The sequence below is a fragment of the Balaenoptera ricei genome, chromosome 2, assembly GCF_028023285.1.
Source record: "Balaenoptera ricei isolate mBalRic1 chromosome 2, mBalRic1.hap2, whole genome shotgun sequence".
Lineage (NCBI taxonomy): Eukaryota > Metazoa > Chordata > Mammalia > Artiodactyla > Balaenopteridae > Balaenoptera > Balaenoptera ricei.
This window is the reverse complement of record NC_082640.1, coordinates 76,953,724-76,975,133: the sequence shown is the minus strand read 5'-3', so window position 1 is coordinate 76,975,133 and position 21,410 is coordinate 76,953,724. Positions and strand designations below refer to the sequence as shown.

Here is a 21,410-nt window from a genome sequence, read left to right as displayed (position 1 = left end):
GATCCCACATGCCGCAGAGCAACTAAGCCCGTGCACCACAACTACTGAGCCCGCGTGCCACAACTACTGAAGCCCACGCGCCTAGACCCTGTGCTCTGCAACAAGAGAAGCCATCGCAATGAGAAGCCCGTGCACCGCAACAAAGAGTAGCCCCCGCTCAACGCAATTAGAGAAAGCCTGCGTGTGGCAATGAAGACCCAACGCAGCCAAAAATAAATAAATAAATAAATAAATAAATAAATAAATTTATTTAAAAAATAAAAAATAAATAAAATTGACAGAAAGGATGAGGTTTGTATTGTTGACAAGATCGGACTGGAAAGGGCTGGGAAATGTGAAGCCAGCAAACTGATTTGTTTTAAACACAATTCATGCTGTAATGCCAGGAATACTACCCATAACTACAAAGTCATTCACAGAAAGGTTTAACCTGCCCATTTGCCTTGATGTTGGTTTAGTCTGAAATGTTTCAATCTGAAGCAAACCCCAGCCACAGGAAGCAGTCAAAGTACTGGTTCTTTGCCCTGCAGATCTGTGCAGTGTTATGAGCATTTGGTAGGAAAAGAGTTTGGCTCAGGGCAGGGTGAGGGAGGGCCAGGCGGGAAGCCCAGAAGCCTAGCAGTGGTCCCGCCTGTGGGGCCCATGAACACTTACGGGAGTTCTTGGGCAGCCCGGGTCCGATGCTGACCTGCAGCACTTTGTTGCTGGGCTTGAGGATGGCCAGGTCACCGAAGCCTTGGTGGAATTGTACTTGCCGGGAGCCCCCTGCACTCCAGGGACCCCAGTTCTCCTTTTTCAACTTGAGTTCAAGCCTGCGACAAGCATATTTGTTGGAATTAACAAGTCGGGATGGAGCAGTGAGAAAGTGCGGCTCATAGACCCCAGCATGGCATTGTGCTGCTGGGCAAACGTGCTATAAAAACACTGGATCATCGGAACCAGCACCAGGCCCGGCAGACAAGCATGACATCCGTGGGTTTCCCAGACAGAGGCAGAGCATTTGGGGTCCAGCCCCTGGGAGACACCAGTTGGTGAGGGAGGTACCCCAGTACAGGTGCACTGTCACTCTGTCAAGTGGATACAGGTGGGACTGCCCCGGGAACAGAAAGAAAGGCCAATCACCAGGCCACACCCGCTGCGGTATGTCACTGTGCTTCTCTCTGATTGCCCAGGTCTGTGTCTGTGGAGGACTGAGAGATGCCAGACACAGAGAGCTCACGTCTTCTTTGCACAGAATGTGGCTACTATTTAAGTTCGATTCCTCCACCCTCACCCCTACCCCAGGGAGGAAAAAGACAACACTAGCAACCAAGACCCAAATAAAAGGGAAGTTTACTCACCACTGCAAAACTCCTCAGCCAGTTTTTATTTTCCACATTGCCTATATGCCTACATAATGCAATTTCATATTTTGCTTTTTTTACCTTATATTTTTTCATGTTTTAAGACAGAAAAATCATAATTGCAAGTAGTCGTCTATTCTATTCATTGGCTTGGCTATATTCTTCCTTTTTTTGAGTTATTCCCTTATCACAAATTCCCAGACAAAAATAATTGCCCCCCGGTACTCATGGCCAAATTGTTCTTTGGAAAAGCTGTAATGAATTCATTCTGCTTCCAGTATCTATTTCACTGGAACCACAGCAGCATGAGTTATGGTAAGGTCCCCTCCTTATGGGATTAAGGCTTTACTTTGGCTTCTTCCTTGTGAGTAGGAAGAGTGGAGGATATCCCCATTTTATAGATGGGGAAATTATGAAGGAAAAAAAAGCCAAATAACTCACTCAGCAAACACGAGATTAGAAGTTCAACAGTCCGCCAGTGTCTGGTCCGCGAGACAATGTTGTTAAAGCAAATGAAGGTGAGAGCCCAGACACAAGACGCCAGCCATCCACAGCCCCCAAGTCTCCAAATGCCCCACCAACACGCTGTATTATGCATTGATCTTGGGAACTTAAGCTCCCACTCCAATCACTTTCTTTTGCTTCAGCCTTACACTACTTCTGCCTGCTCTGCTAAATAAAATATTCTTTTATTGGTGATATATAAAATCTGCCTTTTCCTGGCCTCACGTTGGTGACCTTTGTTCAAAGGATAAAATACACCATCCAATGAAGTCATTATCTCACAGAAATGCAAAAGTGACGTTTTCAAAGCCTGTGGCAACCATCCAGACTGTCTTCTGCAGGCCCTAAGAGTCCACGGGGGAAGCCAAGGCACCCAGGGCTCCTCAGAGCCACCCAAGCCAGTCAGACCCCATCCCCCCACCCCGTAGACCTCCCCTCCTCTCAGCCTGGACCTCAACAGTGAGATCAAGGCCCCAGATCCCAACTTACGTATTGCTAAATTTCAGAGGTAGTTGCTTCTGGGTTTTTTCCTCATAACGCTTTGCTAAGAGGCTCAAGAACTCAGTTTTAAAGACGGATTCAAGCAAACTGTCATATTCTTGCTCATGAAGAATAAAAAGGTCATCCTGCATAGTACTGCAAAGAGATTGGAAAGACTTAATGAAAGTGGCAGTTTTGTTTATTCCATGATTTTTTCCACTCCTTTTTTAAGCCTGTAAAATAGCACTAAATTTCTACCGTCTTTCTCTCTGTAATAACTGAAAATCTTTAAAACACAACACAGTGAAGTACAAAAATAAAGTCACTAAAATCTGCTTTTAAAAGAAGTTTATAGCCCACCAAAAGCATAAGTGAAATATTCTCTCACATGACTTTTAAAATCAGGAATTTAAGGACAATTTGTCTGTATAAAAAAAAAAAAAAGTTTGTTTTCAAACATCGCTACATCACAACCATGCTACCTGCACCAGGATTTGTTGTGATGAAGACCCTGACAACCAGTGCTTTAATCTCTGTCACTCAAGAGCATGTGTAAAAGCAATTCAGGGCCAACATGACAGTTCTACAGTGTCTGGGAGCCAGGCGTCTACTCCTCTTTACAGGTACAACCAGGAAGTTGTACATGTCATTTCTGCTCACACCCCATTGGCCAGCACTGTGTCACTTGGTTACACCTAGGTGAAGGGAGCCTGGGAAACGTAGTCTCTGAGTAGGCTGCCAGCTATTAACATGGAAAGGAGAGAATGGGTATTACAGGGCAGCTCAGAATCTCCACTATACCTCCTTGTTCATGAACTTTTCCAAACTTGGAATTGGAATCTTTTCTTAAAGTGTGAGAATAATATACCTCAGAAGGTGTGGCCGCAAAGCTCCTATCATCTGCCTGTTTCTAGGCAGATGAAAAGTCTGGAATTGTCTTAATCACTTCAGTGACAGCAATTCAAAACTCCAAAAGGCACTTGTGTAAAAGTTGCTCACAACAGCTCTGCCAAGTCATTTGGAATTAAAGAAATAAAGCCCCAGCATCCTAGCACTGGTCTAAGAAGACCTCTGCTTTAGGAAGGAGGGTGTACAACGGGGAAGAGGCAGACAAGAAGCACCACTTTTTGGTGTGTGGGGTGGAGTGATACTCCCATTTCAGCTGCCTGACTCATGTCTGGGCATGTCTGTTTGCCTGGCTGTACTTTAGGCAGGAGAGTGATTATTCAACAGGGTTATTAAATGAGTCCAACACAGGAAACCTTGCGTAGTTTAATGTGCTCAGATGTATTAGAAGTTTCATGATCAAAAAGAAATAAAGCAAGCAGGCCAAAACATCAAGGTCAATTATCAGCATGAGTCTGGAAACGAGAAGAGGCTGTTTGGATACTTTGACTTCAACCATCAAATTCAAAAACCCCTCCCTTTGGTGACCCGAGTCAGAGAGTTAGGAAATCATCTTTACCCAGGCCAGAGTTTCAACTCATTCCCCTCTCCTCAGCCCAGGTTCCTAGATCTGAAAACAAAGCTTTTACATTTTTTTTTTCCTAAAAACTCAGACTTATGTTTGGACTTCACCCCCGTCTTATTCATATGCTCAAGCTGCAATTCCTTACAGACGATTGGCATAGCAGGCCGTGTTGAAAGATGCTTTCCTAGTCCCTGGCTTGGCTGACTACTGGTTCTTTATCCTCTCTCCTTTGTGGCTTACTGTTGTACTGCTGACAACACTAGAAAATCTTGTTTCACTCCCTTAACCAAGATCTTCTTCACAAAAATATTAGTTACAAAACCCTGGGTAAACTCTTTTTTTTTGTAAAGCTGAAAAGGCAGTTTCAGGTAGGACGGCCCCTGCCTTTATTTCAGCCTTTTAAAAAAAAGTTTCCTGCTTATGAAATAGATGCTCCTTTTAGTAAACTGAAAACTACAGAGGTTAAAAAAAAAAAAGAAGCAAATAAACCTTATCCAGAATTCTACCACCCAGAGACACCAATGGCACCAATTGGGGATCCTACATTAATTTCTCTGAGAAAGTGCAGGTACACGTGGTGTTGGGCCTCAGCACGGGCCTCCTGGGAGAAGCTTCACCCGACCCCAGGGGAAAGGCTCACTGCCATCTTTTGTGTCCCAGGAGTATCCTGGATACCAGTCTCTCAACACTTGTAAGCTGTGTGCCCCATGTTTACTCAGGGCCCTGCTCCTCCTTCCAGGACAGGATGGAGCTCCTTAAGGCAGGGACTGTGTCTCGTTCACCTTCAGATCCAGAGCTGAACAAAAGGTAGGTGATCAGTCCAAAATCATAGAGAAATTCCAGGTTTCCAAAAGCTCAAAAGCCACAGCAAGGCAAGATTTCAGGAATGCGTCAGGTCAGCTGAACAAGCAGTGAAGCAGCCTGTTCTTCTTGCCAGAGGTTTAGGGCAATCAGGCAATGAAACAGTCTAGGCAAGAATGTTGTGCCCAGGGCAGCTGGAGCCTCTGTCTAAAGCCCCCTCTTCCAGGCTGATTTCCCCAGTATGCACAAGTACTGAAAAATCTACCGAAGCAGACAGGCAGCCCCACAACTTTTGGTCTTAGGTCTCTGGGGGTCAGCTGTCAGGACGAGGAGGTCTAGAAGCTTCATCAGAGAGAACCCCACATAGGAGACTTTATAATTCCAATCTCATCACGTACGACGGGAAGGCAAAGAACATGGGCTACTGAACTTTGTGGCCACCCTGCCAGCAAATTGAGTTTTTCAAGTAAGAGCGAGGCCAGGTCAGTATACGGTTCTTGGATAAAAAGCAGCTCTTGAAGGATCCTTCAAATATTCATTCTGGGCCTTCTGTCAGCAGAATCCCCAAAGCCTTGGAAATCCAATGTCTCACCTGCATATCAGTGGGTCACCTCCTGATAGTCTCACCACGTCTTCAACGAAGGCAGAAATGCAGGTGTCAGTGTTTTGGTCTAACTTTTATTTAGATAAGGATTTTCCTGGCCCTTTGAGTAACTGTAGTCTTTGTAGCTCTCTGAGCTATTGGGTCTAATCTATTTCTTTCTTGTAAGTTAAAAAAACTTTTTTCTTAAAATTTTAATTATAATTCAACGAGATCTATTACCATTTATAAAAAGGTAAAGACTTCTTGGGCTTTCCTGGTGGCACAGTGGTTGGGAGTCCGCCTGCCAATGCAGGGGACACGGGTTCGAGCCCTGGTCCAGGAGGATCCCACATGCCACGGAGCAACCAAGCCTGCGCTCTAGAGCCCGTGAGCCACAACTACTGAGCCCATGCGCCTAGAGCCTGTGCTCCGCAACAAGAGAAGCCACCCAATGAGAAGCCCACGCACTGCAATGAAGAGTAGCCCCCGCTCTCCTCAACTACAGAAAGCCCACACACAGCAATGAAGGCCCAATGCAGCCAAAAAAAAAACTAACAAACAAACCATAAAAACAAAAAACAAAAAGGTAAAGACTTCTAAAAATATGATGCCTAGTGAAGGATTAGGAAAAACTTTTTATTATGAAAAATTTCAAATATCTAAAAAAGCAGAATAGCAGAATGAACCTCCACATGTCAGGAGGTTTCAACAACGATCAAGCCACAGACAATCAAATTTATCTACAGTCTCATTCCCCCCACTTCCACACACCAGCTAGGTTACTTTAGAGCAGAGTATAAATATTATATTATTTTATACTTAAATATTTCAGTCTGTATCTCTAAAAGATAAATCTTCCTTAAATAAAAATAACCACAATACCATTATCACACATAAAGAAATGAACAATAAATCCTTCATATCAAATATTTAGTTATGGTCACATTTCCCCATATTGTCCCGTAATTTTTTTGTATGGTTGGTTTGTTTGAATAGGGAGCTGTGAGCCAATTTGGCTTTCCCAGTAGTTGTAAGAGTTAGGGATGGGCTGAAAGATGAAGCTTGTAGGACACTTTGATAGTCTGAACTAGGAGAATCCATTAGGTGGTCATTCCAGCCAACAGTCAAGAAGTAAGCCTCCTAAAGTGTTCAAAACACGTTACAACTTTCTTCCCGAAGAGCTAGACAACTGTTAAAATTTTTCTCTATGCCAATACTGAAATACATTGAGAACACACACACACACACACACACACACACACACACACACACACACACACACGTTCTCCTGGTACCACAATCCATTTCTACTCTGGATTCCATTTCACTACTCAATCCATTTCACACTCCACGACCCATGTGGTTGCATTCCTAACTTGGTTTAGATTACTAGCCTAACCCAACGGCTGGAGGAAATGAGGGAACGGTATTAATCTTCACAAGTTGGGGCTCAGTTAACTGTAACATGCAGATATAGCAAGTTTAAATGACTCAGGCTCTTTTTTTCCCCTAGATCCAGAATAAATTTCAGGCTAAGTACCTCATTTTATTACAGCCTCTAACAAGGAAAGGCCACAAGGAAGCAAATGTCCAGATCATGAATACTAAAGAGAAAGTAGAAAAAGAATCTGATTTTACTATGAGACACTGTATCCCCAGAGGCTGAGAGAGGAGGAAAAAAAAAAAAAGACAGAAGGAACAAACTTGAGTGTGAATATCCCAAACCTTGATAAGCCTCAAAGACTTGATCAATAAGATATTAAGTGTCAAAGTGCTTGATACAAACGTAGGCATATGATGATCAAGCACTCCTTGATGGTCTGAAGGCTGCAGACAGACCTGGGCAATAATAATAGAAAGAACAACGATCATTCTCAGAGTAATCAGCAAATGTGCCCCAAAGCTGTGACTCCTGGGCTTGTAGCCACGGCTACTGCCAAGTGTGCACAGCACGTTTCAGCTCACCCAGCTTAGCCAAAGTATAGCTGGTCCCCATGCAAGAAAAAAAGAGAAGCTTCCAGTTGGGTTCCTTGGACCAGCAAGGGCAGCCTCAGGGCCCAGTTAGCCAGTAGACTGTGGCCAGCAGGTCGTGGCCCATGAGCTGAATTCTCAGAAAGACCTTTGAGGAAAACCCGACAGCGCCTAGAGCGTTTCCGTGAAATCCATGGCACTGAGACCCACCTGAGGTGGGGCTGCAAAAGGCTGCCGATGGACTCATCTGCTTAGTTCTACCACATCCTGAACGGAAGGGTTTTAAACTCTTAACCTCACTGCACTGCCTGGCTCTTTATCAGGAACATTGGGAAAAGATAGAATCAGAAACCACAGTGACACAGGCAAGAATGGACACAACTTAAAATCTGCTTTGGATTATCACACTGGAGCCAGGATTTCTAGCCTGGTAAATCAGACGCCTGAGCACACAAAACCCCTGCTTTTTCCTAAGAGCAGCAGTTTTGTCTGCTGTGTGGAATAAGAGTTCCAAATTCCAGGAAGACATGTTCGCAAGTAACCAGAACATCTCTGCTTTTAATGCAGTGGCAGCCCGAAGCTTGCCCTGAGAGAGGCAGTGCTATCCTCAGAAGGGCCAGGGACGTGACTCAAGGAGGAAGCTACTGGGCTCAAAGGGGCCTTTCTTCCTCTTTTCTTTGCCTTCTGTGGACTGAGAGGATTTCCTCTCATCAGAGGGAACTCAGTCTGGGAGTTATTAGCAGGGGACTTAGGCAAGTCTCAGCATGCATAAAAGCCCCTCTGCCAAAAGCAAGCCACCATAGTGCTGACAGGAAGAGCAAGGGCCCCTACCTGTGAACTTGGAGTTGAAGGGAGCATTTGGCAATGACTCCAGGGCTATAGATTATGGAGACCAATTTGTACTCCCCCCCTCGGTATTAATAGGCATAAAGGGCTTCAAGGAGTCCAAAGAAACTTCCCACCTAGGACAGTCAGAGGTCACAGCAAACTAAAAAGCAGTACTGATGACCTAATGGCCACCTGTGCTTGGGCCTTTCCTGGTGAAGCGGGTTAGGTCTTCAACAGGGGCGAGGTGGGCTTGGGGGCATTGGCCCTACTTCAATAACAGCAATTGTGCTGGTTGTTTCACATACTACATTTATTTCTCAAACGTTATGGGAACAAAGGATCTGGGTATCCCTTGATCAGAGGAGCAGATCAGAAGGCAAATTTTTCTCGTCATCTTGGGACTCCCTGAGAGCCATGAAGATGAGCTCTTCTTTGGGAAGAAGAGGAAACTGGGTTCGCGTCATCATGATTTTTACAACTGGGGAGCCTGACCGGGCCTTTCTCCAGGCTGTGTTTGGAACAGCGGTTGGTGTTGTTAGGGAGAGACAGGTCTCCCCTGCCCCCAGCCCTGGCCACTCACCTGAGGGACACAGACAAGATCCTCTCCGTCTCGATTCTCCGCTTCAGCACCTCCTTCACGAGGCCTTTGTCTGGACCCTGCTTGACCTTTTCTCGTCCAATTAAGTACAAGCATTTCGGAGTAAGAAGCAAGTCTCGCTTCACGCTCTGCAAGGAGAGGTGTTTTAAAAAGTGTCAGAGTGACAACAGTCCACACAGAGGGCATTTGTGACCAGGTGAAGGGACGCTGCTTTAGGTAGCGAACTTTCACTACCATCGGATGGCCATTCCATTTATCATCTAAGTCCCTCGAGAGCAAAAGGGGACATTGTTCATGACTCTTAGGTTGACATATGTAAAATTGCTGATACTTGACTCTCTTTGACTTACAAAAATGGCAGACCATCAGGACAACACCTAAGGTCTCAGGGCAAACCAACACATAGGACGACCCTACCAATGATCTGCTACAGAATGTTTCTCTCTCAGGGATCCGTGCATATATAAATTTTGTGAGCCCATGAAATTTTTACTTTTTAAAATTGACAAATTTTCATTTCAATGACAATCCTTAAAAATCTAATATAAACATACTGTATTATATACTCAAACACTACTTAGAGACTTAAGCACTCATGTTTGCATTCAAATCTGCCACCAGAGCAGCTGGTACCATACTCCGGTTGTAAGGAATGATTTGGTTTTGGTAAAACAACGTCATCCTTCTTGTGAAATTAATATTGTTATTTATTTCATTATTTTTTTTCCTGACCAAAAAACAAACAAGAACCAACACACATAAAAAGCTATGAATGGGCCCATAAGCTATTGTGGCTTCATATTTCATTATTAGGGTCAAGATTTTATCAGGCAAAAGAAAATGTCTAAGGAAAGAGGTTTAAAAAAAAAAAAAAAAATCAGCTGGCCCCCAGTGGCTCTGTGAAAGCCCTGCATAGTCATTTGCTCAGGGAAAATGGGTAAGAACACTTCACTTTATATTCTGAATCTTTTGATCCAATGAGTCTACTCCTATCAATTTATTCTAAAAGCATCAGTAGACAAATGCACAAAGACATGTGAAAGAATGCTCACTGCATCCTTTTATTTATGATGGTTTAAAAAAAAAGAAAAAGCCCACTGAGAACAGATTAATGAGAAACTGGTTAAAAATACAGTGAAGCAACTGTTGAATGGGATACTACGCAGCTAAACAAAATAATTTATATTGACACATATGGAAAGTTCTCCCTGGCATATTTTAAGAGCAAAACAACCTAGGACATAAACCAGCAGGTAAGGTAGATCTCATTTTTGTAAAACTAAATATACAAATGTATGCCTTCCAAAAAAAGTTCTAAAGGATACACACAAAATATTAATAGTGATTGTTTCTGGGTACAGGTGGCTACTTTTGGCTTATCTGCATTTTTTAAATTTGTCTACAACGAGCATGTTCTGTTTTGGTAATCAGAAAAGCAAAATTACGACTTATTTTTAAAACTAAGGAATCTGTTTGGTGACTCTCAGAGGTGGGCAGTCAGCGTGTACCTTGAACCTCCTGTCATACTTGGTCACCGTGTCTGCAAAATCAATCTTCTCTCTCTTGCCCACAAACTGCTGGAGTTCCGGGTGCTCTTCCATCCCTATGTAGTCCCCGATGAAGTTCCTGTTAATACTGTTTCTCCTTCTCTCCTTCTTGTTCAACAGGAGGTCAGAGGCTGCAATTCCCAAAAGGGCAGAGAAGGGAGAAGGATCAATCCCCGAGGAGGAGGAGGAAAACGCTCAGTGTGGGAAGACACAGAGAAACTCTAAATGAATGCAAGGTTTCAACACACGACATTATATGCAAAGTAAAATGAACTTGTAATTCATCTAAGTTCAAAAGTATTCTTAGATCTGGCAAATTCATGAAACAAAATGACTACAATACCCTCTTCTCTCATTTGGACATATTTCTTCCGGGCCACGAATTTCCTCCATGATTTCTGTATCACTCGAGCATACCCATCGTACTTTCGCTCTCTCATTTCTTCTAGAAGAAAGAGCTGTGAATATAGAGAAGACCGATGTGAGCCAGTTCACAGGACCTGAACATCACTTTTTTGGGTATTTTAGGGACACTCAGTTTAGCCGAGGACATAATGCGGAGCAGCTTCTCAGACTCATAAACAAAGGTGAAAAAATGTGTTTATGATCACTATAACTTTTATATATACATAGTCTTTTAATATAATATATATTATAATACTATAATATAATATGCATATTCTTTTAACAAAAAACATCGTGGAAAATAGCTGGATCTGAGTGTATTCACTTGGACCTTAATGATGGTGTCTGCCCTGCCTTGCTCATAACCTCTGTGAGAATCAAATAAGTGATTCAGCACTTATCCACTTATTTCCCACCTCGATCCAAAGAGGATATTAAGTGGCTTGATCACATGAGCTCGTGGAGGCAGTTGTTTAGTGCTGCCTATAGCCTCTTACTAGAATTTTCCAGCTTTTGCAAGAGCAGAGCCTGTGCTGCAGTGGAAAGAGGGCTGCCCTCCTCTTGGTTCCATGAAAGTATAGACTTCCTGCCTCACAGAAATCTCCAAGGAGTCACTGGGGCAGAGATAATAACGAGTGACTGGAGCTGGACTTCAGATGTGTTACTTAGGACTTAGATTCACCAAGAGGGGCTGGAGACTGTTTTAGTTAAGGGCTCATATCACACACTGGCAGGTGTTGAGACTCAGGCCACCTTAACGATGAATACTGATTTCTGCACCCCACTCAACAGAGCTCTGGAGTAACGAAGATGACAGCAAGCAGCTGTAATGAACCGAATGCCCACTACAGGTCAGGAATCATTCTAGATGCTTTACACACATTCTTCCATTCTACCACTCAACAACTACATGAACCACATATTTGTGTTATCTCCATTTTACAGATGAGAACATTGGAACTAAGATTGGGTGGGGCTGGAAAGTGAACAAAGGTGTTTCGACGTACAAGTCTTTCCCCGTAAATCTGCATCTAATCAACTCGTAAAATGGTGGGAAACTCTCATTCACCACTAGGAAGTGGTTTACATGACTCTCTAGGAACAAAAATAAAACGGACCAATAAAAACCCAAAGTAATGACGATGAATGTCATCGTTAAAATGTTCCAGAAGTAAACAAGTGAATTTGGTTTGAAGGCAGCTGGGCTTGATTTGTTGTCTCTTGTTTATCTGGGTTCTGTACCCTGGGGCCACATCGATCTCCTCCTGACACTCAGATTCTCCTTCTCACATCCCCAGCTATGTCAAAACCACATCTCAAACTCAAAATACCAAGAGAGCAGCACTTCATTCCACAGCCATCAGTGCCATATACAATAAGCACAAGGAGCATATTTCCAAAACAAAAGATTTTTAACAATTGGACAGAATGTTTAAAATCTGAGCCCTGCGGTTGCCTGGAAGGTTATCCGTTGGTGTTTCTTATCTTGTGTGTTGGGTTGCTGGGTAAGTCTTGTTTTCTTCTTCTTTCCCAGAGCTATTTTGGGAGTGTCATAGAAAATACACTTGTGACTCAGAAAGGATGAAGACGCAACCAGTTCCCAACTTCCTATAGACTAGTTCAAAGATTATCTGGTTTTTAGGTTCTTTCCAAAAGCCATATGGGTTAGAAATCAGGGAGGTTCAAGAAGAAAAAGAGAGAGAGAAAGAGAGGGAAAAAAAAGCAAAAATCATGGACACATGTAACAAATAAACAAAACCAAACCAAACCCTCTGGTGCCTGATGTCTAATGTGGGTTCTTAAAAGCAAATGGGTTATTTTGTAAATTCAGCACATTTACTATAAAAATCAAGGCAAGATCACAGGGTAGATTTTTAAAAACCATTTTTCTTTTTTTGGCCTTACCATGCGGCATGCAGGATCTTAGTTCCCCAACTAGGGATCGAACCCGTGCCCACTGCAGTGGAAGTGCGGAGTCTTAACCATTGGACCGCCAGGGAAGTCCCTAAAAACCAATTTTTGTAAAAGTATTTGCAATGTCAGGGCTAGATGTGGATGGATGAGTGATGGTGGTGGGGAGAGAGTAGTGATGATGGGATTTGTGTGCGTGTGTGTGTGTAAAAACATGGGGGAGAGGACAGTCAAGCGATGGTAAAAAGCAATTGGGAGGAAGACACAGAAAAGAAAAACCAAAAATAAATTTTGATTTTTGAAGTAAAATCTCAAAGCTCAACTGAATCAGAAAAAAAAGTATGAAAAATATTGAGGCTGTTTTTGTGAAAATTTAGCAAGTCGAAAAAGTAAAAGTGGGTATAAAACAACAGAAGAGTTCTCCATTGTACCAATAAATCACTCCATCCCGTTTTAGCAAGAACAGGAACTGTTCTGTGGGTTGCTTAATGGTGTATGGCACAACATTTTCATTTTATAATTGGAAATGAAATTACTGTGAAGCTACAAATAACTCAAAGTGGAAAATGCTACCGCAAACTTTTCATAAATGGGTTCTATCGATGTGTGCCACTTATTTAACAACCTTTACGGTTCATAAAGCCATTCAGTTACAACCATTAGCATTTCTGATCTCAGGCTGATCCTGTGAGGCAGGCAGAGTAGCCATGGGGCCCATTGTAAAGGAGAAAACTCACCGCGAGACCAGAATTTGCCTAGAGTCAAGTGTTTCCATTATGACCAACGCTGCAAGTTCTCATGGTATTTCCCCTTGATACGGTGACTAATTTTGCCAAATTCACCAAAGACTCCTGAAATGGTCTTTGATTATTACAGGAACCTCAAGAAATGGTGATGCCCAGCCCCGGTTAGTTCCAGCAGTTTCTCCAACTTAAAAAGGAGTATCTTTGGGACTTCCCTGGCGGTCCACTGGTGAGGACTCCATGCTTCCACCGCAGGGGGCACGGGTTCCACCCCTGGTCGAGGAACTAATATCCCGCATGCCGCCCAATGCAGCCAAAAAAAAAAAAAAAGTGTCTTCATTCCACAGCCCCAGAGCTATGGGGCAGAAGAACTGAGGGGCTGGGCTGGGTTCCTGTTCAAACTGAGAACTTCCTGTGGACGGACGTTCATTAGGCTCAGAGTGACCACACCCTCATCAGGAAAGATTAAGAAGTTCCACTAAATTCATCTGTGGAGGTCTGATAAGTTTGCAAATTGTTAAACCTTTATGTTTGAATTCCTTACTGGTAAATATCCCTGTCCTTTAAGCCCAGAGGTTTCTCCTTCTACCTACTGGTCTCCTCAAAGTCCTTTCCGGGCTTTCTCATGGTCTTCAAGACACAGTTCTGGGAATGGTCACTCCCAGGCTCTGCTCCCCCTTTAAGGAGGAAGCCGGGGCCTGTGTGACACAACCTGCTTGGTGTCACCCAGGTGAGGATGTAGGTTTACCCAAGCCTCCTTTGTGGGCAAAGAAGTACCTATTAGCTTAGGCACTGTTGGACATTAAAAATAACTACTGGGCTCTTCCTATGAGCCACTTTCCTCACGAGGCTCTGAGTACACAAAAGCACACAAAACACTCCCTGACCTTAAGGTGATGACATCTAGAATGGGAGAGGCACTTTAAGTAAGAAAAGAAAACAGCTTTGTACCCATGCTGAGGGCTCTGGGGTGTGGAGAACGGCCTATACTTAGACTGGGAGCAGCGGAAAGGCTTCTTCGAGGAGCCCACCTTTAAGGCATGAACAGCAGGATGAGGAAAAGATGGCAGCCACGCCATGGGGAGGGGGCCGACAGGGGCTGCGGGGAGAGGGGTGGCCCCGAGGAAACTCACAGACTCGGGGGCTTTGACGAACACTTTGCTCTTCCCGAGCTGGAACTGGTCACCGTCCATGTTGACAGACTGCAGCAAGTGCAGGACGCCTTGTTTCTCATCCCCTCTCCACGAAGGCCAGGTGGCTTTGGTCAGAATGGCGTACCTGTGAGGACAATGAGGGAGAGAAAGATCAGGCCCAAAGGCACTCGGTGCTGCTAGGGTCCTGGCCATCCCCTCACCTCCCTTCCAAGGCTCAGGGATGGACCTCAACAACTGCAAAAATCCACTGCGTCCGGATCGCCCATTTCAGAGCTGCCTCCTGACTCCTTCCTTATCTGACCATGTCCACGCTAAGGCCCTGGAGAAAATCTGCTTTTCCTTTCTCCCACTGTCTAAAAATAGCATTCCTGAAGGTCACCAATGACACTCTTCCAGCAAAATCAAACGGTCTTTTCTCGATACCAATTTCCCCTGATTTCTCAGGAGCACTTAACAGTCAATGCGAAGAGTTTTACAAAGCTCCCCATAAGCAGCTGTTATGATGACGATGGATCAACTTTCATCTTTGGAGTTCTCTGCATCTTGAGTCAGGAGGCGCTGGTGATCTGGCCCTTGGCTATTCTCCAATCTCGTCTCTCTACTGTCCTCTGGCTCACCACGTTCCTGGGAGGATGGCCTCTTCTTCACGCACATTCAACACTTTCCCTCCTCAGAGCCTTCACCCATGCTGTTCCTTCTACCAGGTGTGCTGTTCCCCAAACTCCTCAGGTGGCCGGCTCCCACTCAGGGGTGCTCCCCTTCAGTGACAATTCAAGAGAGGCCTTTGGGGTAGACCCAAGCAAAAATTGTCCCCCTGCTATTCTCTCTCATAGAAAATAGTATTTTTCCTTCAGAGCATGTATCATAATTCGTAATGATAGTCATGTTTGTACCTGTTTGGTTACTTCACGCCACCCCCATGGGGACAAGAGCGCCATAAATAGGTGCTCAGCCTGCACATCCGGCACCTTACACAATGCCAGGAACACGGCGGTAAGAACGAACACGAAGGGCTCCAACACTACAGGTGCTACCCTTGGCGCGTTAGATCCTTGATCTCATTTTATTCCTACAGCAACCTCATCCAGTTGGTCTTTCCATTTTGCAAAGCAGGAAACACAGGCAACTAGAGACCCACTCAAGGCTACTTAGCTAGGAGGTGTCATAGCTGGGATTTGAACCCCAAGCTGTTTCTTTCATGACGGCACTACCTACAAGGCATGGATCGGTATACAGGTAAATATTTCCTTTAAAGATGATACCGTCTACTACACATGTCTATGTTAGAAACATCATAATTATGTAAGAAGCTAATCTAATAGAGGAGACAGAAGCACATTACAAAATGTCAAATACAGAAGGTACCAAAGACTTGAGGCAGAAGGAAGGGAAAGAAGGATGGAGGGAGGGAGGGAGGAAGAAGGGGAAATCAGAGGAGAGTGTGGGTGAGAAATTGGAGGGCGTGGCCTATGGGCAGGCACATCTAGAACATACGCAATGAATGGGCCCCAGGCCTCTGAAGAAGCCAGCGTCCTCCTTTGTTCCCAGAAGCTACTATGTGGATTAGACTGATTTATGGCATCCAAGGGAGAAGGGAATGGTGACAAGAAGAGTGGCTCTGCCTTCAGGACCCAGGGCTCCCTAAGAGGAAAGAACCAGTGTTCATCACACCCTTAGGTCTAGCTGGCTGGGACTAAGGTGATTCTAGGGACCCCCTCTGGTCCTCCTAAATATCCACATCTTGCCTGATAATACAAATTTCCTGGAGAAGCAAATCCTCTTATTCACTAATTAGCGATAAAAAGCTTAAAAATGAAAATGCCTGGCTGAAGCCACACATTAGCAGGAATACATTTCACATGTGGCATAATGAAGTCAGTTATACAAATTAAGTCACATAAAAATGACTGATAGCAGGGTTGCCATTGGGGGATGTGGTGAAAAAGTAGGAATGTACTGGCAATATAAATGGATGAGGGAGAGAAAGTTCATGCAGAGTATGGGTGAGAAAGAAAAGACCAGACTCCCAAGGTGACAAGTTTCTAAGAGTACGAGTCTGCCTGGCTTGATCTAATCAAATCAAAATTATAAACCAAAGTATTTTTATTGTGCAACCTCAAATAGGTAGCTCTTTGCAATTCACAATTTCCTCCCTATTAAAATAATGCTGTATTTCTCATTTGGTTTTTTTTTTCTTTTCTTTTTTTAATAGTAAGGAACTTGTCTTGAAGAGACTTTTTCTTCTTCCTTTTCCTGACAAGGCCTCTGAGAGTTTGGGTCTGGGTAAGACATGGGAATTGCCTGGCATTTCCAGATCCCTTTGACAATGGACCACTTGTGGTGGTCCCCTTGGCTTTCAGGAAGCTTGATGGTATCCTCCTTATTTCCTTTTGTACTTCACTGGAGAGACCAGGGCATAATTCTAGTACAGTGTTCTCCCACTGTGTAAGTACACCCAGTTCACTTGTCTTTCTCCAGGATATATTGGCGGGAACGGGTTGCACAAGGCAATGGTGCACTGCCTAACAGGTTGCCTGTGATAATTCTGGAGACATGAGGATAATAGCTTATACTCCTTTCATCAAGTATTTTCAGTTTAAGACCAAAATTTCATCTCAAGACCTTTGCACTGGCTGTTCTCTCTGCCTAGAACTCCCTTTCCTGCCCCTAGTCTGGAAGGCTCCTTGTAATCTCTCAGATGACCAATCCAATGGTTCCTTCTCAGACGAAATGCCACCCAGCAGACCTCTAGCTGCTGGCACTTGGATTTAAGGATGTTTCTGACCCCCAAGGACACTAAAATCCTGGCAGCCAGCAGGACACTCGCTACGCTCCATACCTGAGATAATAAAGGTATAAGATGGTTTAATTCCTCACAGGGGATCACAGGATGAGACAGTGACCGGCAGATTCTGGACAAATCCTGTTACAACCCCAGACTCATACACCTTATGGAAAACAGCACTGTCTCTGGAAAAATATTCCTTGCCCACTGACAGATATATGGCCTTGTAGCCATTTTTGAGTGGGAGACTAAACATGTACTTTTTATCGAAAAACAAATTTTCCTTCCAAACTTCATTTTTATTATCCTCCCAGTACTCTCAAATCAAAAGAAATATGACAACATCAAAAGAGCCTCCTTTTTATAAGACAGGGCTGCCTGTTTGTCTCTTCTGAAAGGAAAAGCCCACAGCAGGAGAGCTAAGAAGGGAGGCATCCAAGGATAAAATCATTTCGGTGAAAGTCCCTCAACACAAAGGGCATAACAGATATGCAATAAATGCTTACCCTGTGTAAGGCACAGAAGAGAGTACCACCCGTGGAGCCATGAAGCTAGCCCGGCACTTGCGAGAGGTCCAGATATTATAACCAGGTCATGTCACAGCTCATTTAAGGAGCTGCAGCAAACAAGTTAACACAGCCCGCTCAGGGCACCCCAGACATTCCTGCCGGGAGAGGAAGGCGTGGACTTCCCGCTCCCCCCAGCGCGGTGGAGCTCACAGCAATGCTTACGGAAGTCAGGTTTGTCGGTTTGTTTTTAAATAATATGGAAGGAAGGAGGTCTTTCAGAACTGGTTTCTCAAAAACAACTAAACAAACAAAACAAGGTCAGATTAAAAAAAAATCTGATCAGTTTTCAATAGTAATGCCAATTAGGGAGAATCTGCAAATATCGCATAAAGAGTTTTTAAGTACAGAAAAAATACTGAAGGAGGATAAAACTATAAACATTTTGGAATTGTTGAGGACAGGCCTTTCTAAATTAGGGCAAGATGGAGGAAATACTTTTCGTTCACTATTTTCTGAATTTAATTTTTTTTCCCTCTTAATTAAAAAGGGGTATTTTCAAAGAAATGTAGTTCTACAAAAATTTTAATGATTATCTAAGCCACGGTTCTCAACTGGCTTTGCCCCCCAGGGGACATTAGGCAATGTCTGGATACAGTTTTCGGTGTCACAACTCGGGGAAGATGGGGATGGGGGTGGCATAGGGGGTTGGCACTGCTGGCATCTAGCAGGTAGAGGCCAAGGAGGTTGCTAAACATCCTGCAATGTACAGGACGGCTGCCACGATGAGGACTCATCCAGCCCAAAATATCAATAGCTGAGGTTGAGAAATCCTGTTCTAAGCTAGTGTCATCCATCTGCTTAAAGAAGAGCAAAGTCTTTGATAATTAACATTTCAGTTGTTTGTCAGCAAATGGATGCTGGTACAGTGATGCAGGAGCACTCCAAATTTATTTTCTCATTTTCCTAAAGACACCTTTTTATATTGCTCTGCTTACACTAGAGGTGTAGTGGGCCCTTTAATTCAGAGAGCTGTGTCAGTGAATTTTATTCCTAGTCTAATCAGCCTCCAAAATTATCAGCAATCTTGAATGTGTGGGGACAGAATCAATGAAGCTTTATACTGTATGGAATGATCTGCGCTTTTGCTAAGCCTCTTCTGACCTTCCACATATGATGACCCACACTGATGAGCAGTAGGTCAGCCATCCCAATCTCATGGCAGAAGAAACAACATCCCCAAAGGGAAAGCTACTTTATTAGAAGTACTGGATTTCAAAGACAGCAATTAAGCTCTTCTCCATCCTACAACCTCTTTGTTACATACAATTTGAATTAAATAAAAATTTCTTACATCCTGCTCCTGTATCATATACCAGGAAGACATAATTATTTTCTGATTAAAATACTAAATATGGCTTCCTTCCTTCATAAAGGAAATTAAACAGATGTAGAAGATCAATGGAACTTCGCTAATTTAGAGTCATTAGAGAAGTGAGAATCGTAATATTTTAAGGACATTAAATTTTATCCTTTTTAAACACAATGCAAAATAAGAACAATTTAGTACAGATCCTGCCAAATGCACTTTAATGGAAATATAAAAATCAGTTTAACTTTATATTTGGACTGTACAAAAAATCTGAGGTTAAATACTTTAAGCTTGTAAATATTTTCCTAAAATTGTCTTCATACTATTAATTTGCTCAGTCAAGTTAAATCTCAGTCCGTCCCCATGTCACAATTACCATGAATTTCTGAACTGATCTGTCACTCTAAACAGACAAAATACTTGTGGCTACTGATTTATTTACAATAAATAATGCTAAAAAGAACTGTACTATAACTTAACACTAAAAAGACAAATAATTTAAAAATGATCAAAGGGGATGTAAAATGGTACAGCCACTCTGTAAAACAATCTAGCAGTCCATCAAAAAGGTTAAGCACAGTTACCATTTGACCCAGCAATTCCATTTTTAGTTATGTCCCGAAGAGAAATAAAAACATATGTCCACATAAAAACATGTATGTGAACACTGGTAGCAGCATTATTCGTCATTCAAAACAGCCAAAATGTGATGTCTATCAACTGATGGATGAATAAGTAAAATGTGGTATATTGGAACATTGGCGCAAGGGAATATTATTTGGCAATGAGTAGGAATGAAGTGCAGGTATATGCTTCAGGATGATCCTTGAAAACATTATGTGAAGTGAAACAAGCCAGAAACAAAAGACACATGTTACATGATTCTATTTATAAGTAATGTTCAGAATAGGCAGAGAAAGAAGTGTCTGCTTAGGGCCAGGGGTGAGGGTCGAATAGGGGGCTGATGACTTGGGAAGTGAGATTTTTCTTTTTGAAAATGTTCTGAAATTAATTGTGGTGATGGATGCACAACTCTGTAAATATATTAAAAGCCAATGAATTGTATACTTTAAATGGTGAATTGTATGATATGTGAATTATATCTCAATAAAGTTGTTTAAAACAAAAGAGTCCAGAGTCACCAGTTCATTACCTCTGCAGGAATTTTTGGAAGACGCGCCGATAGGCATACCCAGCTCTCCTCACTCGAATGTTCTCTTTTAGGCCCAGATATTCTACTTGATGCTTTACCCTATAAAGGAGAGAATAGGGCCAGGACATTACTGGATAATCTTTTCACTCTGTCCTCCCACCCACCATTCCCCCCAAACTCCCAATTCCACACTGCAGGGAAGCATATTAAAAGAGATGATAATTTATAGTGTTCAGAGTCTGAGCTGGCCCTCAGGTTATGTAATATTAACACATATCTGGTTAACTGAAAGGGTAGAAATCTGATTCAGGAAAATAATTTTCCTTTCTCCCATCCTCCAAATCCCAAACTCACCACCAGCCTTTTCTCTACTAAGGAAAATATACATGAGGTTGCCAGTTAGAGATATTTGCTCATTTTAAGTATTTTTCACAAATACTGGCTTCACCCCAAGCTTTGAGGCAGGGAATGCATCACCCATTGATTCCTTTCCCGTGAATCACATGGAAAACAATGTGCCTCATGTGAAAACATTGTTTCATTCATTATAACTTCCATCACTAGGAAACCTTCTTATACAAATTTTTGTCAACAAGACAACTAGTTCAACATATTCTGTTATGTTTAAAATGTCATGCTTGGGAACTTCCCTGGTGGTGCAACGGTTAAGAATCCACCTGCAAATGCAGGGGGACACGGGTTTGAGCCCTGGTCTGGGAGGATCCCACATGCTGCGGAGCAACTAAGCCCGTGAGCCACAACTACTGAAGCCCTCGTGCCTAGAGCCTGTGCTCCACAACAAGAGAGGCCGCGACAGTGAGAAGCCCGCGCACCGCAACGAAGAGTAGCTCCCGCTCACCGCAACTAGAGAAAGCCCACGTGCAGCAACGAAGACCCAACACAGCCAAAAATAAACAAACAAACAAATAAATAAATGTCCTGCTTTTTGCATATTCTTGGAGTGCCGTCAACTTCTCAGTAAACATCAGCCAGGCTGGCAATGCCCGCTGTTCCCCTGGGTATACCATCTCCTTCCCTCAGAAGGAGTCCTCTTTCAAGACTGTCCTCAGAAGGTCAAGGCCTGAGAACTCTACTAGGGCAGTTATTTAGAATCCAGGGCAGGCAACTTTGCCAAAGCCAAACAAAGACACATTTTCAACAGGAAAAGAAAAATAAACTACACGCCATAAAGTTGTGGAATGAGTAACCCTGTCCACCAAGAACTTCAATTGACCCTGTGATCCCTGACAACGAA

At 43.3% G+C, this 21,410-nt stretch overlaps 1 protein-coding gene across 1 annotated transcript in view; it reads right to left on the bottom strand.

Annotated features, from left to right (window-relative positions):
* MYO1E (myosin IE) overlaps positions 1–21,410 on the bottom strand; it is a 201,092-nt gene that overhangs the window by 22,456 nt on the left and 157,226 nt on the right. The window contains exons 18-24 of the mRNA XM_059913157.1: positions 20,156–20,254; positions 14,319–14,463; positions 10,470–10,584; positions 10,088–10,257; positions 8,562–8,707; positions 2,337–2,483; positions 655–812 (exon numbers count right to left, since the gene is read on the bottom strand). Of these exons, the coding sequence (XP_059769140.1) occupies positions 655–812; positions 2,337–2,483; positions 8,562–8,707; positions 10,088–10,257; positions 10,470–10,584; positions 14,319–14,463; positions 20,156–20,254 (980 nt within the window). The remainder of the gene's footprint in view (positions 1–654; positions 813–2,336; positions 2,484–8,561; positions 8,708–10,087; positions 10,258–10,469; positions 10,585–14,318; positions 14,464–20,155; positions 20,255–21,410) is intronic.